Source organism: Athene noctua, chromosome 1, assembly GCF_965140245.1.
Source record: "Athene noctua chromosome 1, bAthNoc1.hap1.1, whole genome shotgun sequence".
NCBI lineage: Eukaryota > Metazoa > Chordata > Aves > Strigiformes > Strigidae > Athene > Athene noctua.
This window is the reverse complement of record NC_134037.1, coordinates 120598281-120613278: the sequence shown is the minus strand read 5'-3', so window position 1 is coordinate 120613278 and position 14998 is coordinate 120598281. Positions and strand designations below refer to the sequence as shown.

Sequence of the window (14998 nt, the reverse complement as noted above, 5' to 3'; positions counted from 1 at the left end):
TGTTTACTTTTGTCTCTAACCCTTTTTAAGGGGATGAGCAGCCAGACTTAAAGGAAAACGAAGATAAGTTTTCCTTTATGGCAGTATTGCCAAACTGCAGTTACCAAGGACTGTGGTGAAGTTACACCAAATGAATCGAAGTAACCAGAGGAAAAAAAACATGGAAGGAGGAAATTTTATCCTTTCTAGTTGTGAACTTTCTAAAGCAAAAGGGAAGGTGACGCTAAGATAAAGTTGTTTTAACTTGTTGTTTGTAATTGTAAAGCAGTTGAAGGAAAAACTCAAATGGCTTTAACAGCTAAAAGGCTTCTATTTTTAGAAAGAAACTTTAGCTTTTGTTCTGTACAGTGATTTTGGTTCATGTTATTTGATGTCATCAAAAACCAGTTTCATCCTGCAACTCCTCTTGTTCATGCTGCTGAAGACTGGTCCTTTCTCACTGCTCAAGCTGCTTGATGGCTAATGCTGAAGATTAGTTACATAAATCTCAGTCTACTGAGTTTTGTTGTGAATTGTGGACCAATGATGTGTATTTACTGAGATCTTTCTCTTTGGATAGGGGGAACTCTCCTGTTGGATAAGTACTTGTTACAATATCCTTGAAGAGGAGAAAGCCATGGAAGCGAACATCTTTACATTTCTTACCACATGTAATATTAAGGAAATGATTCCTTTATTTATAGGAGAGATTATCAGATTTTTATGCTGTAGATGCTCTCGGCCTGCACAGACCCTACAGTTATATTCCTGATCTGTTACATGAATAATTTCAATGAGCTTCAAGAAGGAAAGAAAAAACATCCCTAACTTTATTTGGTTTTTTTGAAAAGATACTTGACTAGTGTAGAACTTGCAGTCATCTCATTCCCTGTGCAGGAAAACTTCCTGTTAGGTTTTTTGTCATACCTTTTAGTGCTGTATGGCTTTTCCTCTGTACGGATAGTTTTCAGGTTATGGAATTCCCAAGCAGTTAGTCAGACATGTCCAAGATTGTGTGTTTGAGGTTCTCCTGGATGTTGTCATGTCACTTCTTGGGTGAGACGAGCTGGTAAAACTGTTCTTAGATGCTCGGGTGCTGAGGAGCGTCTGGGGCATGGTCGGGAAGAGGATTCACGGGCTGGGAAGGGGCAGTACCTTGGAGAGCAGACGCTGGCCCTGCTTCCCTCTGCCTGCCTCTGAGGTGCTGCCTTGGCTTTTGGAGGACCAACAGTTTTGTCTGCCACAGAGGGACTTGCATGGGTTCAGAGGGGATTATGAGACTCGCCCTTTCTTTTAGTGTGTCAAATTCCTTTTTGCTTATTTTTCTTCCATGTTAAACAGTGAAATACATTTCTTCCATGTTAACACTGTCTTTTCACTTTGTGGCTTTTAATTCCTTGCTACTTTGATTTCTCCGGGTCACTGCAGTTTGCTTCTGTCTTCCTGTGTTGAAGTAACATTGAGCCAGAAAAGTTGATCTTGTTTCCAGGAATCATGTTCTGTGGACAAGCAAGGAGCAGTCTGTGACTTGGCATTTCAGAGATTGAAAGGGGAAAGCAGTGTTTAGTACTTAGATCCTTTTATTTCTTCTATTTCTTCTTTGAGTATTTAGTTTAAATACTTGATAATATTCATACTCTATCCCGTACCTCATCTTTCTTGTAACTCTTCTGTTAGCTTTTGAAGTTGTTCTTTTTCTGTGCTCATGATTTTTTTCCATTTCTTAGTTTACATTCTGCTTACCCATATGCTCTTTCTGCTTTTCCCTCTGTCCTCTACCCTGTATAATTCTTCAGTGTTACTGTATGTATAGTTCTGTATCTTCATATTACTGTTTCCTTTAACAGGCTTTGATAATAGAGGTGGCTTGTTTTTTTTTCCTTTCCAGTATTCTCTTGATGACTGTTCAGGTCTGAATCAGAAAAGATGAGAAATACTGCAGACAGAAGTTGCCTATGGATGATGGCAGTGCTACATTAGTGTCTTGGTGCTTCCTACAAGTCCTATTAGGTTTCCCACTGTACAGAAGAGAGTTTCTTAGTGAGGGAGAGAAAGATTCTCAGAATGGCTTTTATGAATTTTTTTTTTTTTTTTTTTAAGATTCCTTTTTTTAATGTACCTCATCTGTTATTAGCTGCCTGACCTGGTAAAACGGAGTAAGGATTTTTGCAGGCTAAGCCATGCATTTATAGTTGTGAGGATGCTGGGACAATGTGAAAAAGAATCTTCCCGTCTTGGGGAGCATGTGGTTGTGATGATTATTCAATGCTGCTTATACTAAAAGCACACTGCAATTAAACTTAGTTGTGGCCACTTAATTTCTGTTGTTTAAGCATATGCTGAGGTAATTAATTTTTTTTTCATTTTTTATAGCAAATTGGCAGTTTCTAGAATCTAAACTGTGAAGAGGTGAGAAGCTCTTTTTTTCACTTTCTTCCTTTCCTTCTATGGAAATTGATCTGCAATCTGAATGCTAAACATGGACATACAACCATAAGGATTTCTGAACCAAGTGGTAAAAATGCCCAGTTTATTTGTAGTTTTACCAAGTTTTACTTTTGGGATTTTCCAAGTCTGGCATCTGTGGTGAAAGGTGAACTTCTTGAGGAAATCTGGTGCAAAGGTATTACAGCTGTATGCATAGATGTAGAACGCTGGGAGTTTAGTACTAGAACAACTGGTAGTTGAAGAAATGGAAACTCATCAGAAAAAGTCCTTGTGGAAAATGCGCTTTTGGATGTTGACCTTCGTTTAGCTAATTTGTAGAAGGTCTGTAAGTAAGACTTCAAAAACACATGACAATTGAGGCACCATTCCTAGATGAGTATCCATGCAGATCATTGGTTCCCATCTAGGAAGTGATTGGCAGAGGTTTTTTTCCTCTTTTCACACCAGTCTGAAGAAGCCTCCAATTCATTGTACCATTTTATTAATAGCCTTCCACTTGAGAGTTTTTAATCTATGTGACTGTATCCAGAAACAGGGAAAAACTTAGGATGAAAACTAAAGTAAAATAGGGCACTGTGGTCTGAAGTATGTTAGCCTAAAGGCTTACTGTATACACTGCTCCTGAGTGTTGTATAGATTCCTTAATAGCTGAGAATGTGCTACTTCCATGCCTGCTGTGCTAAGAAGCAGACAAGGATGACTTCTTGTAATTGTTTTTTTGGCAGATACATGAAGTATCACTGAAGCACTAGAGCTTTCTGCAAGCTTTGAAAAAATTGGGTGTTTGTTTTTTTTTTTTTTAATTCCAGCTATTGAAGTGCATCAATTCTAATTTCTTATTTTGTGCAAAACTAGTGTGCTCAAAATGTGAAGTATTTCTCTACACTTAGAAGAGTAGAAGCCCTGCTTTTTAAGCTGCAAGTGGATTTTCTTGAGAAGGTAGTCTGTTGGTCTCTTAGGTGTTCCTCTGTAAGAAATCGTGGATACAAGAAGTGCATAAACTGTATGGTATTTGTGTGTGCTTTATGCTCTGTTGTGCAACACTCACTGTCTTTATCTCTCTATTGTGCTTTTCAACTAATATGGGGGGGGGGGGGGATTTGATAATTTTTGAGAGCTGAATTTCTCTTTCAGAAAGTGGTCCGTTGCCTCTTTGTTAATCTGTGACACGCAACTATTAAATTCTTCATAGTTTAGGTTACAACACAAACCCCTTTGTTTTCACCACTAGTGAAATTATTTTTAATTGTGTGTGAACTGAAAAACTACTGTTGTTCAGAGTAGTCTTCTGCCAGTGGACTGGCCATCCATTTTCATTCTAAACTCTGGGCATCAACAAATCTGACAGTGCTTTCACTTCTGTACTCTCTCTGCTTGGAGAAGGTATGAACAGTGCTGGAAATGGACAATGGCATGTTTGCAAGGGATGACAACTCCAGAAAAGCTGTTGAAGGGCTGGAATATCAGGATGTACTGGTGCATTGGGGAAATGGTCTGTCTGTGAAAATATGCCACCCTTTTGCAGTCCCCTGTTATTTCACACAGGAGCTGTATGGTGGAATTACATTCTAGGCTAGCAGCCATCAGCTGATACAAGTCTGAACAACTTCAGTTTTTCTTCTTTTGCTTGGAACTAGTATAGGATAGCACTGGGGAGTGTGAGCTCAAAAGCTTGATAGAAGTTAAGTTCTTTTGCTTGGTTTAAGAATGATCAGTGCAGTAAATTCTTTGCTGCACTGGCCAGTCTCTGACTTCATGGTTAGGAATACACTATTACTAGTTTACTTATGGTTGAACTATTTTTTTTTTTTCTGCTTATCCTTTCTCAATTTTCTCAATATTTTATTCTCCTCTTTGAATGAGGGTTGCTTGTGTCTGATGAAAACAAACAATGCCTTGGAGTTCAAATGGTCAGCAAGCTCTTCTTGGGCTTTCAACAAACTGCCTGATGCTCTATTTAGTATAATGACCCGTTGCCTGCCTGCCTCTCTCTCTCTCTCTCTCTCTCTCTCTCATCCAAGCAGGCCCAAATATACTTTGTAAGAAATAAATTAATCATGTTTGCCTCTCACAGATTTTGTCCCTAAAACCCGGAGCACAGTGCTTTTGTTATAAATCTGCTGGTAATCTGTTGCTTCTTCCTGGCTGTGGTGGCTCAGTCGTGGGCCATTTCTTTCTGGTTGTGGGGGAAAAGCTGTTGTTGTTTTCTGTAACTGATTCATAGTGTGCCAAGTAGTAAAGCTGAACTCATTTGTAAAGTTCTCTCTTGAAAATGGAATGCTTCCTGAGGTACCTGTTTTAATTTATGCATTCCTTGCTACTTTTAATTAAGACTAATAGGAAACCTCTTTAGCTTTTGGAACCTTGTTCATGCAATTAAATTTTTGTTCTACTTATTTTATAAACTTTGAGTTCTATGTTTTCACCTTAAAGTAGTATTTTAAAAAAGGTCAGAGCTGGAGTATTTAAAGAAAAATCATTCAAACCCAGAGTCATTCAAGTAGCGATAGATTATTTTCAAAGTCTTATTAAAAGGAAAGAATGCAAGTAATCTATTTTAAACTAAAGGTTAGCAATCCTTTAGCAGAGCAGTAGTTTCAGCACTGACAGTGTCAGCCCTAGCTTTTGAAATTTACCTTGGGGTAAGTAGTGATATCCTAGGAAATTCTGGGTTTATCCAGTGCTTGTCCAATCCTGAATGGATTCCTTAAGAAACTTGCAATGGCCATTGTCAAAATATTATGATGGGCAGCCTGACTCTGCATCTAGCATATGTCTTGCTGATGTCAAGCAGACTTGATTGTATAGAAATGCTACTTAAATTGAGCTGAATGTTTTTTTATTAAAAGAGAAACTATAACAACTTCATATTAAAAATGAAAATGCACTCTTCCCAGAATTGTAATATCTTATCTTGGAGGCAAAGACAATTTACAGTACTGAGGTAAAATAAGATTCTGAAATAAGACTACTACTTTTTTTTTTTTTTAACTCCAGTGAGTGGCACAAATGCTTTGAAATTGCTTTATGGGTTTTTTCCTTAGTAATATGTAACTTGCCTTTCCCTGGAGAGGGAGGGTTGCAATATCTTTGCTGCTGAAAATCCCAAGATAACAGAAGCATTAGGAGTCACAGTGTGAAGATACGGTAGATTTTTTCATAGATGCCTTCCATATGACATGACTAACATGGAGTCAGAGCTGATTAAACCCTGCTGGACCCAGGCTCACCCATGCTGTACCTCCAGGCTGCTGCTCCCCTCACTCAGGCTTCTATGGAAATGCAACAGCCTGGGCATTACACCGGTCTTCAGCAGGATTTGTGTTTTCCTGCTGTACAAGGCTGGGGTCAGTGACCCCTTTCAGAAGCCGGGTGATTGAAAAGGACAATGCTGAGACTCCTGATGGGTCTTCTAGGGCCATCAAAGCCACAACAATATGTAGTTTGGCCCATTTTGTTCCATTCACAGACAGATAATCCACAAGCTCATTTTATACCGTTTCTTACCAGTGTTTGATGAAAAAAGCCATACCCACATGACACAGTATTTAATACAAGCTCATTCTGCTCCTTAAATGTTTGATGCTAGTCTTCTACTTCTCTGTATCGACACCACTCCCTGCTTGATGTGATACTGCTTGTTCTCCCGTTGTTGGCGTAATCCAACCTGAATTGTGTATTTCCCATTCCCATCTCGTCCAGATCAAATGTCTATTGCTAGATAGTACTGCATGGCTTGAATATTTGTGAACTTTGAACTGTGCCTAGTTCTGTGGGAAGTGTGGGAGTTTGTGGCATAGTAATATAGGCTTTGCTTTGCCTGAAAGTTGCAGTGCTGATTCTGGACCTGAACTGGGTGATGAAGCAGCACAGTTGTGTTTTGTGTATGAGATGGTATATCTTTGAGTTTATTTAGATTATAATTCAACTGGGTAGTTCTGGGTAGAACCAACTTCAGTGTTCTGGGTAAATTATCAGCTGATAATTGAGACTTGACCACATTTAAAATAATTTCATGTGAAACTGTTCTCCTTGGAAGCTGTTGCTGTGGCATGTTCCCTTCAGGAAGGTGAAAGTCATAAGATGCTCTTAATAAGGACAATTGTGGTCTTAGCTAGATGTCTATGGCCATTCTAAAGGGGCCATTTTAACCCAAAGCAATCATGACCTAGCACACTGAAAATTTTAGGATGATGTCACTCTTGAAAGATGACAATTTTTAAATTTTATACTGCTTTTTAGAGTCAGTTTCTGCTGTTTTGCTCCAGGCTACATTAGCATATTATAGTAAAAGGAAAATAGGTGTTTGCTAGAGAAGATGAGGGAGATAAGATGGGAAATGTAGAGATTCAGAGAGAGAGAACTTGATGGTGTTTGCAGGGAAATGGGGAGATGCATAAAGGTAGCAATTACCTAAGATCAGCTGATTTGCCCGGTTGTGGTGAAGTTGTATCTTTAAAGTGCTGTCTAGCTGACGAACATAGCGAGGCTTGTGCTACTCCTAGCTGTGTAACAGTTCATTGGAATACTGAGTTAAAGCTCTTTGGGCCCTTCCGATCTCATGGTGGCTATGAGGAATTATGCAGGTGCGGAATAACCAGCAGACTGACTGTGGGGATAGCTTGGAGACCACTTGTAACTGCTTTTTCCTTACTCATTTGAGTAACTTCAGTGTTTCCACTCACACGACCCAGTATTTTGGGTTACAGATCTGATTTTTTTCCTACATTAACCTGGCATTTGACCAGCATTTCTAATACTGCAGAATTTATTTGTGTTTTTTTTTTTTAATTTGATAGTACATTCTACATAGTGTTTCAGCACTCTGGTTATGTGTATCTAGTCAATATTCTGGGGCACTTTTGCTTTATGGAGATTGAGGAGTAGAAAGAAGACTTGTTCCTTGCTGAAATGTAGGGAAGCTCGGACAGTTAAACTACTGCCATTGAACTTCAAGTTGACACCGACTGTCCTTTTAGATACTTGTCAAAGATGGCTTTGTAAAGGTCTGGAAGAACTCTGAATCAATCTAACAATCAATCATGAATTGTTTATAATAAAAAAGGAGTAATTCTAATAGGTGTAAACAGAAAGGGAATGGAGGCATTGAACTCTGTGGCTATGTTTTTACTTCCTATTGATCATAAACAAAAAGACCCCCTACAAATAACAGAAAACATCTCAATACATAACAAAATTAATGTGCTAGTTCTCTGTGAACAATGGTACTTTTACAGATGATTATGTATATATTTCTTTCAAGATTAGTATTATTATCCCTGATACTGTTTCATTTAGTGTATGGCTCTTGTTTCCTCTATTTAGTCTGTATCAGGGAACAATTTCTGAGAATAATGTCTGTTTTGAAAGGGATCTAGTCTTTCCCATGAGAAGCTGATAGTAGATGAGACTTGGGGGAGGAGGGGAAGGGAGCAAAATCTGTATGCAACTGTACCTCGATACAGTTTTAAATGTGTAGAAATTATGGGCTTATATGTTACAGAGTTTTCTATTGTCTCTGCTGTATTATGTTTCTGAAAGTAGAGAAAGTATATGTTTAAAAATTATTATTTTACTTGCCATTTGATTTTGCACTTAGTGTGATAAGTGACCTTTGGATATAAGATATTCCCCACAAGTCTAGCATGATAGTTGTCCTTGAGGTCTAATTACAGTCTGTTCCTCTAGCTCTGAAGTTCTTGCTAAAAATGCACTTATGATCTGAGCTTCATTTGTTCACAGCTGAAATTACATTGCCCCCTTCTATGCAGTTGGTTTATATTTTTCTCATCTTCTGTAATTTTCTTGGTTTAGTAGCTTTATTAATAGTATTTTTTTCTTAGCTTGGGGTATTGTGTTGTTTCTAGTACTATAATACACATTTAGCAAATCACTCTTTTGTGGAAGATTAGGTAAATCATCCAAGTTTTCATTTAAAGCTAGCCAAGTAAAATGGGAGACAGTGGAAACAGCAAGGAAATTTTCTTTTTTCTGAAATGTTATATATTTTTACTTTCATCATTGTGTATTTTCGCTTCTCATCAGCTACTTGAACCAACAATTACCTTTTCAGTATGTCTGATTTTTTTTTTTTAATTAAAATAACATCTAAACACTTATATGCTAGAGAATGTTAAAAAAATTAAGCAACTCATTATTACTTTGGGTTTCTTAAATAGCTCACCTCTTACATGGTGTTACTGTGACAAAAAGAGCTCTAAACTTGTCTTGTAAAGATTCAGTAAAATGAGACGCTGAAAGTATGCTGAAAGACCCCCTTTCCTATATTACATTTGTAGACTATGTTTAGCTGGAATTTACCCACGCACCAGTCTTTCTTTCTGCTGGTTGGTCCTTTCATGGATGGATCTGTTTAAAGCCTTCAATGTTACGGTTTTTCCATACTCTAATAGTAACCGTATCTTAAGTTTCTTTGCCTATAGGTGAGCAGTATTAGGGTGAAGTTACTCCAGACAGGGTGGGGCAATTTTACATCTGCAGTCACTAAAGGTGTTTACTTCTCTCAGCCTCACACTTTCCTTCCCAGCCCCCCTGCTTACATAGCTGCCAACCTGAGTATTCAGTGGCTTACAAAGCCAACAAAAATGTGGATAGTTTTTGGTTAGATAGGTTAAGTTGCATTTTCTCGGTTCTCAGTCTGGCTCTGAGTTCCTGCAGGAGCACTAGTGGTTGTTGAAATGCATGGCCACGGATGCTGTTAGTAGTGTGGACTTGAACTGGGTTATGTTGATTTTGAAATTGGATCTAGTGCAGAGCAAAGGTGTTTGTGTGTATGGAAAGTAAGAGAGAAGAGAAAGGACTGAAGGGTGAGAAGGTCTAAGAGGCTTTACCTGAAGAAAAAAAAAATTACTAGAGCAAATTTGAGGAAGGAGAATGAAGTTGAGCCCAGAGAGCTCAGGAGTACATTAGGCATCTCTGACATTGCTAGCTTGTGAGCACCTGGAGAAAGAAGCAGCCACTGGAGACAGGGGCTGGAGGAGTATAGGCCTAGGATTGGAGTGCCACCGCTGAGAGAGACACTCATAGATTGAATGGAATGGCTGGCTGTAAAGCTCTGGAGCACATATTATCAATTCTTATTGACGAGAGCACACAAGCTGCCACTTTGACGTGCTTCAGATACTCTCAGAGCACACAAGTATGCTGTAGCGTGTCTGGTGGGAATCGCTGCCTTGCGTATGCAAGTAGGGGAAAGTCTTACCCACCAAATCAATTTGCAAGAAGGAGGCTTGTCACAGGAAGAGTTCTTGAAAAAGTTTGACGTAACTGTTACTGCAGGGTTTGAAACACTGGAAGTGTGAGAGACTAGCGAGACAGCAGATTAAGGAGGATCCGAGGCATGCAGGATGCTTGAATATGGGAGGGAATAAAAGGATGTCCTTTATTTACAAGTGAATGAGTCTGTTATAACTACTGGCCTATTCGAGGTAGAAGAAAACTAGTTTGAAAGAAGAGAGAGGCAGACATGGTCAGTTGGAAGTGAAATGCCGTGCAGCAAAGGAGGCCTTACAGACTTGACTGAACTCAACAGATGTGCAGGAATGGTGATGAGTGCGGTTATTCTTACTGTCTTTCTGTCTGTACTTTTTTCAATTCAAAAAATATTAGAAAGGCTTCGTAACTGATTATTGCTGTTACTTCAAATTTCATGTGTCTCTAAAGAGAGGTGCTCGAAATCAAGAGTATCTGTGAAGTAGATACACAGAGTAAGAGAGGAACTCAAAAGCCTAGAATTTAAATTTTGGTTGTAAGGACATAAATTAGCTGAGCTGAAAAATATTGTTTGCTAAGGAGCAAAAGAGAGCTTCAACTAAGGTCTGTCCAGTAGGAGAAGCCCTGCCCTGCCAGATGTGTTGCTACCCCTTTTGGTAGTGGCACAGACTTTTATCAACTCAGTGGAAAACGGCAGCCTCTGTGTGGCTGCTCCTGTCTGGAGCTTCCTGAGTGTTTTCAGGAACAAGAACAATACTATTTCTAAGTACCGAAAACAGAAGGCAAATAAGTGTATGTAGCCACTATATTAATTAGCAATTATTAGTAAATAAGACCAGTTGAAGTTGGACTGTGTGCACCATGTAGAATGCACAAGCAGGAAAATAACAGGTCTCTCCAGCTAGTGCATATACCTACCTTTTTTTTTTTTTTTTTGACCTGGGGCATAAGCTTCAGTATTTCTGTAACTTCTACATTCTGTGCCCTTTACGTGGCAATTGTAGCTTTTAAAGGACCGTTTTACTTGACTTCCAGTTTTTCAGTTTTTCTTTAATCTCAGAGGGAAATTTGGGAGTGTTTCAAACTATTGCAGTAAAAAATCTGGTCTGGAAGTTAGGAGTTACTGTCCTACTTGTTAGAGTGTTTTTTAAGTAGGGTGATGTGGGGATGAAGGAAGTTGTATAAATGTTTATGTAAGGTCCTACAAGTTAGAATTAGGTTTGTTGCTACTACATTATTGTCAACAGGTTTTGTGTGGTGTATGAAGGAATTCCTCAATGCTCACAAAATTTGGAAAATGAAGGTTTTATGAACCTTTTATGCTGGGCAAGTCTTTTTCACAAACATATATAGTTAAGGATCTGTCTTTTGTGGTAAGCCTGACCTAAATTGTTTGACTGAGTTGTTGGGTTCTTCAGTGCTGTGCTTTGGCTTGAGAATCAAGTGTCATGGTAATTTGTGGTGTTTAAAATAAAAAAAGTAGTATCAAGTGATGCTCGTCTTTCAATCTGCTTGTCAGTTTTGTACTTTGCCCAGTGTTTCCTAGGGATCTTTAAAGCCTCCTAGGAGTGAGACCGAAAAGTGATTTTTAAAGTTTAATGGTATCCTATTGAGAAACTGCTTATTGTGTATTTTTGTGTGCATATCTATGAAAATCTGTATGCATATGCAATGTTCTTATTTCAGAGAAGTCATAGGTATTTTGTGTGATTATTCTCTGAAGTGGTCTTCTGAAATTTAGTTACTGATCTGTGCCAGCAGACTTTGATTTGCTTTAGTTTTTGGAAACCTGTGTTGATAGATCATGTAGGACCTTGCAAGGCTGAGCTTGGACAAGAGGCTGAGGTAGAGATGCTAAGAAGCTTGCTTGTGAAGTAGAGCCTTTCGTGCAAAGCTTGCTTGTGAAGTAGATTTGTGAGCGTGTAATACTTGAAATTTCATATGAAATGTGGAAATGAATACTTATTTTTGTTATAAAGGAAATGGTCACCTTAAAGTGAATGCTGACATTCTCAATTTGTGTAGCAGTTAGATAACTGTAGAAGTGGATGAAAGTTTAGGACAGGGAGGAAATGAGAATTGTGTGTTGATAGAGCTGGGGAAAGGTATGTGGCCAGTAGACAGAATCCAGTACCCTAATATATAATCAGTTGATGCGGAAGTGAAGATGTGGCTTATTAGATTGTATGAGTATTTTTTAAATGAAAGTGGGACATTTGATAATACCACATTGAAATATTTGGGTTTTGAATTGAGTACATAATTATTCTGTTTTCTGGTTGTAATGTGGTAAGCATTTATCATTTTGCCAGTTAGTGATTCATTATGGCTAAAAGTCAGTATAGATGCGTCTATAGTAATAATCATCATCTTAGCTAGTCTGAAATAACTTCATGCATACACTGCACATTGTTCTTATCTTGATAGTTTTGTGGTGGTGGGTTTTGGTTTTTTTTTTTTTGGTGATGTTTTATATGATGAGGAAAAGGAAGTCAGGCTCTTACGGTCATCTCAAAAGATGACTCAAAAGCCCTTACGATCGCTCAGAAGATTAAAAGATCCCAGACTCTTAAAACTGGGGGGGAGGAGTGCTTAGTTAGTGAGTAAAATTGTTGAAGAAGGTCCCTGTTTGAAAATGAACATCAATTGGTACTTCCCAGTGATGCTTATGAAGAGTATTTCGTAAGAAGAGGGTTAGAAAAAAGGGTTTGTTCTCAATCACTAATTTTCACAGCAGCATTCAAGAATACTATGCAGTCTCCGTTTTCAAGTTAGTTGCATCTAAGCTTTACCTTACCTGTTCCTGAAACAAAAAATGCATAGATTTGGTTGAGGACTTCAGTCTCCCAATGTGAAAATATATTTACAAAATGTTTTTTTGTTTTCTTTAGTATCAGACATTGAAGGTGCTGATGGGTTGCAGCTCAGAAAGGAACATGCCCTCAAGATATTTGCTTACATCAATTCCTGGACACAAAGGTAATTTTGGATTGAGTTTGAGTGTTGATACTGCATCTCAACAGTAGGTTTCCCTTCTTAAAAAATACAGTAAACTAGAATGGTCAAGTTATTAAAGTGTAGCGAAGTGATACTTGGAGAGTAAAGGACATTTTACTACTTACAAAATAAACATATTACCCAGTGCATTTTAAGCAAAGCAAATTTTGTATCTGATTGGCATTCTGGATGCTGTAATAATTGTGTAGCAATAAATAGCTATATTGCACTGATAAATAACGTGTGTTGCTGCGTTAACATGAAATTTTCTGACCACCTGCTGTGGAGTTAGGGTAGGGTAAGAAGAATTTAAGAAAAGATCACTCTGAATGGTACCGTCATGTGAAATTTTTCTCAGCATCTTAATACTCCGAGTCAAGATGATGAATGATTGCAACCCATAGCTACTAATACTGATAAAGAAAATCCTTTGTACATGTTTGTCTTAAGTCAGCTACATTGGTCCTTTTAATTTATTTAAATTACTGTTGGTTTTTTTTGAAGTGGTTATATCAGCTATTCTGCTTACCTCACAGCTGCTTATTTTTTTCCAGCACAAGGAATTGTATGGATGATATTTTTTAGAGAGAATCTACAGTAGGGATGTTTGGAATTCAGTCTTCAGCAGTGGTCACAAGACCAAAGTAAATTGTAAGGAATAATGGGAAAAGTGTAGAGAATAAACTGGAAAAAAAGATTATTCTGGTATTTAGAAGACTCCATAAGACAAAAAAAGGGATGTAACATTTTGGATACCTGCAGAAGCAGAATCTTCTTCTTCCTCATTCTGCCTGAAGAAGTCAAACTCACTCAAAGCAAAGTATTATCTCCTGCAATATGCTATTAGACACAGAGATGGAATTTTAAATAAACAGCATCAACAGAAACCAGAATCCTGTCATTTCTTGACAGGTCCTAGGTGCCAGGTTTGTCTGAGAACAATTGCAACCTAGTCGTTTTCCAGGTCATCATCTGTTTAGAGTTTTGTTCTGATCAACATCTATAGCATCACAAATCCAACCCAAAGAAAAAGTAAAGACTGAATAACATTTAACTCTTTATTTTCTTCTAGTTTATTTTTACCTTTCATATGTATGGTTTTATACTATAAAAGACTATGGGAAACAGTCCTTAACCTGTTCAAAGCAGAGTTGAACAAAGATGTTGTAGGAAGTTTTACTTCACATTTTACTTTCATGTCCTGTTTCTACTCTGCCAGATGGGCTTTTGAGAGTTCTGCTTGTTTCTTGCTTGAGGCCTTCCTTAAGAGCTGCTTTTTTTTGTTACCTGTAGGTAGAATCTCTGCTTTCCTTCAGAAGGTCATTTGGCAACACAGCCTGAAGAATACCTTTTTCTTCCATCTACATGTAGTGTTTCCATTGCTGTTTTCTTCTGGAAATCATGTTCAAAGAAGTCATATTTATAGCATATGCATTTTTTCATAGATCTCTTAAGTTTTGGCAGCGCTTTTTTTCCTGTGAACACAGTCAGATACATGAAGATTTTGAGGTTTTTGTACATACCTCTGTCTTGAAACAAAATGTGCCTTTGCTCAATAGAGAATTCTCCAGTATCGGTTGGCATTCAAATACAGATATGAGAAGTATTCACCAAACTTTATTTTCATTATTATTGAGAATAATTTGTTCCAGCCAAGTGGGGTAGTAATTTGTAGGCATAAATGATGAACCTATTGTACATCGTTTTCCCCAAGGATAAATGCTTGAGGATGTGCTTGGTTTTGCCTGTAATTCCTTGTCATTTGTTAATATGAAAATACATTTACAAGTAAATCACAAGAATTTATTTTTCAAACGGGTAAAGGCACGCTCCACTTCCACAATATGAAAAGGATTTTTCTTCCTGCATAGATGGCACAAAAGGTTTTAGATGCTTCCATCACTGTATCTTGTGCTGGAATTAGGGAATACTAAATGTTACCTTTCTGTCTAACCTACTTAAAAAAAGTATCTGTATTCAGAATGTATAGGCTTTAAGAGCTGTAGCTCAAGGATGTATTTGTATTCCATCAAGAGAGGCAGCACCCTCTACTTGTCATAGTTCTGAGTTATCTCTTTTTTTACAAATGATAGTTCATTAAGCCCAGTTTCTAGATTAAATGCTATGTTTTGCAGAAGAAGTTTTTTAGTCACTTCTTACTGATGACATCTTGCCCTCTCTTTTGCCTGCTAATTTCTTTCAGAAACAGTATGTGTAATTTTTATATTATTTAATATCTGACAACTAGTCATGGACTGGAGTCCATTGTTTTCCATCTAACAGGAGGAAGGTCTCTACTGCAAGACAGCTACCAGTTTAGATAGCAGTTATATCATTTAGT

At 37.8% G+C, this 14998-nt stretch overlaps 1 protein-coding gene across 6 annotated transcripts in view; it reads left to right on the top strand.

Moving 5' to 3' along the window:
• Nucleotides 1-14998, top strand: part of USP34 (ubiquitin specific peptidase 34) — a 138781-nt gene that overhangs the window by 5564 nt on the left and 118219 nt on the right. For all 6 annotated transcript variants that reach the window (XM_074910564.1, XM_074910481.1, XM_074910832.1 and 3 more), the window contains exon 2: nucleotides 12552-12639. In XM_074910564.1, the coding sequence (XP_074766665.1) occupies nucleotides 12552-12639 (88 nt within the window). The remainder of the gene's footprint in view (nucleotides 1-12551; nucleotides 12640-14998) is intronic.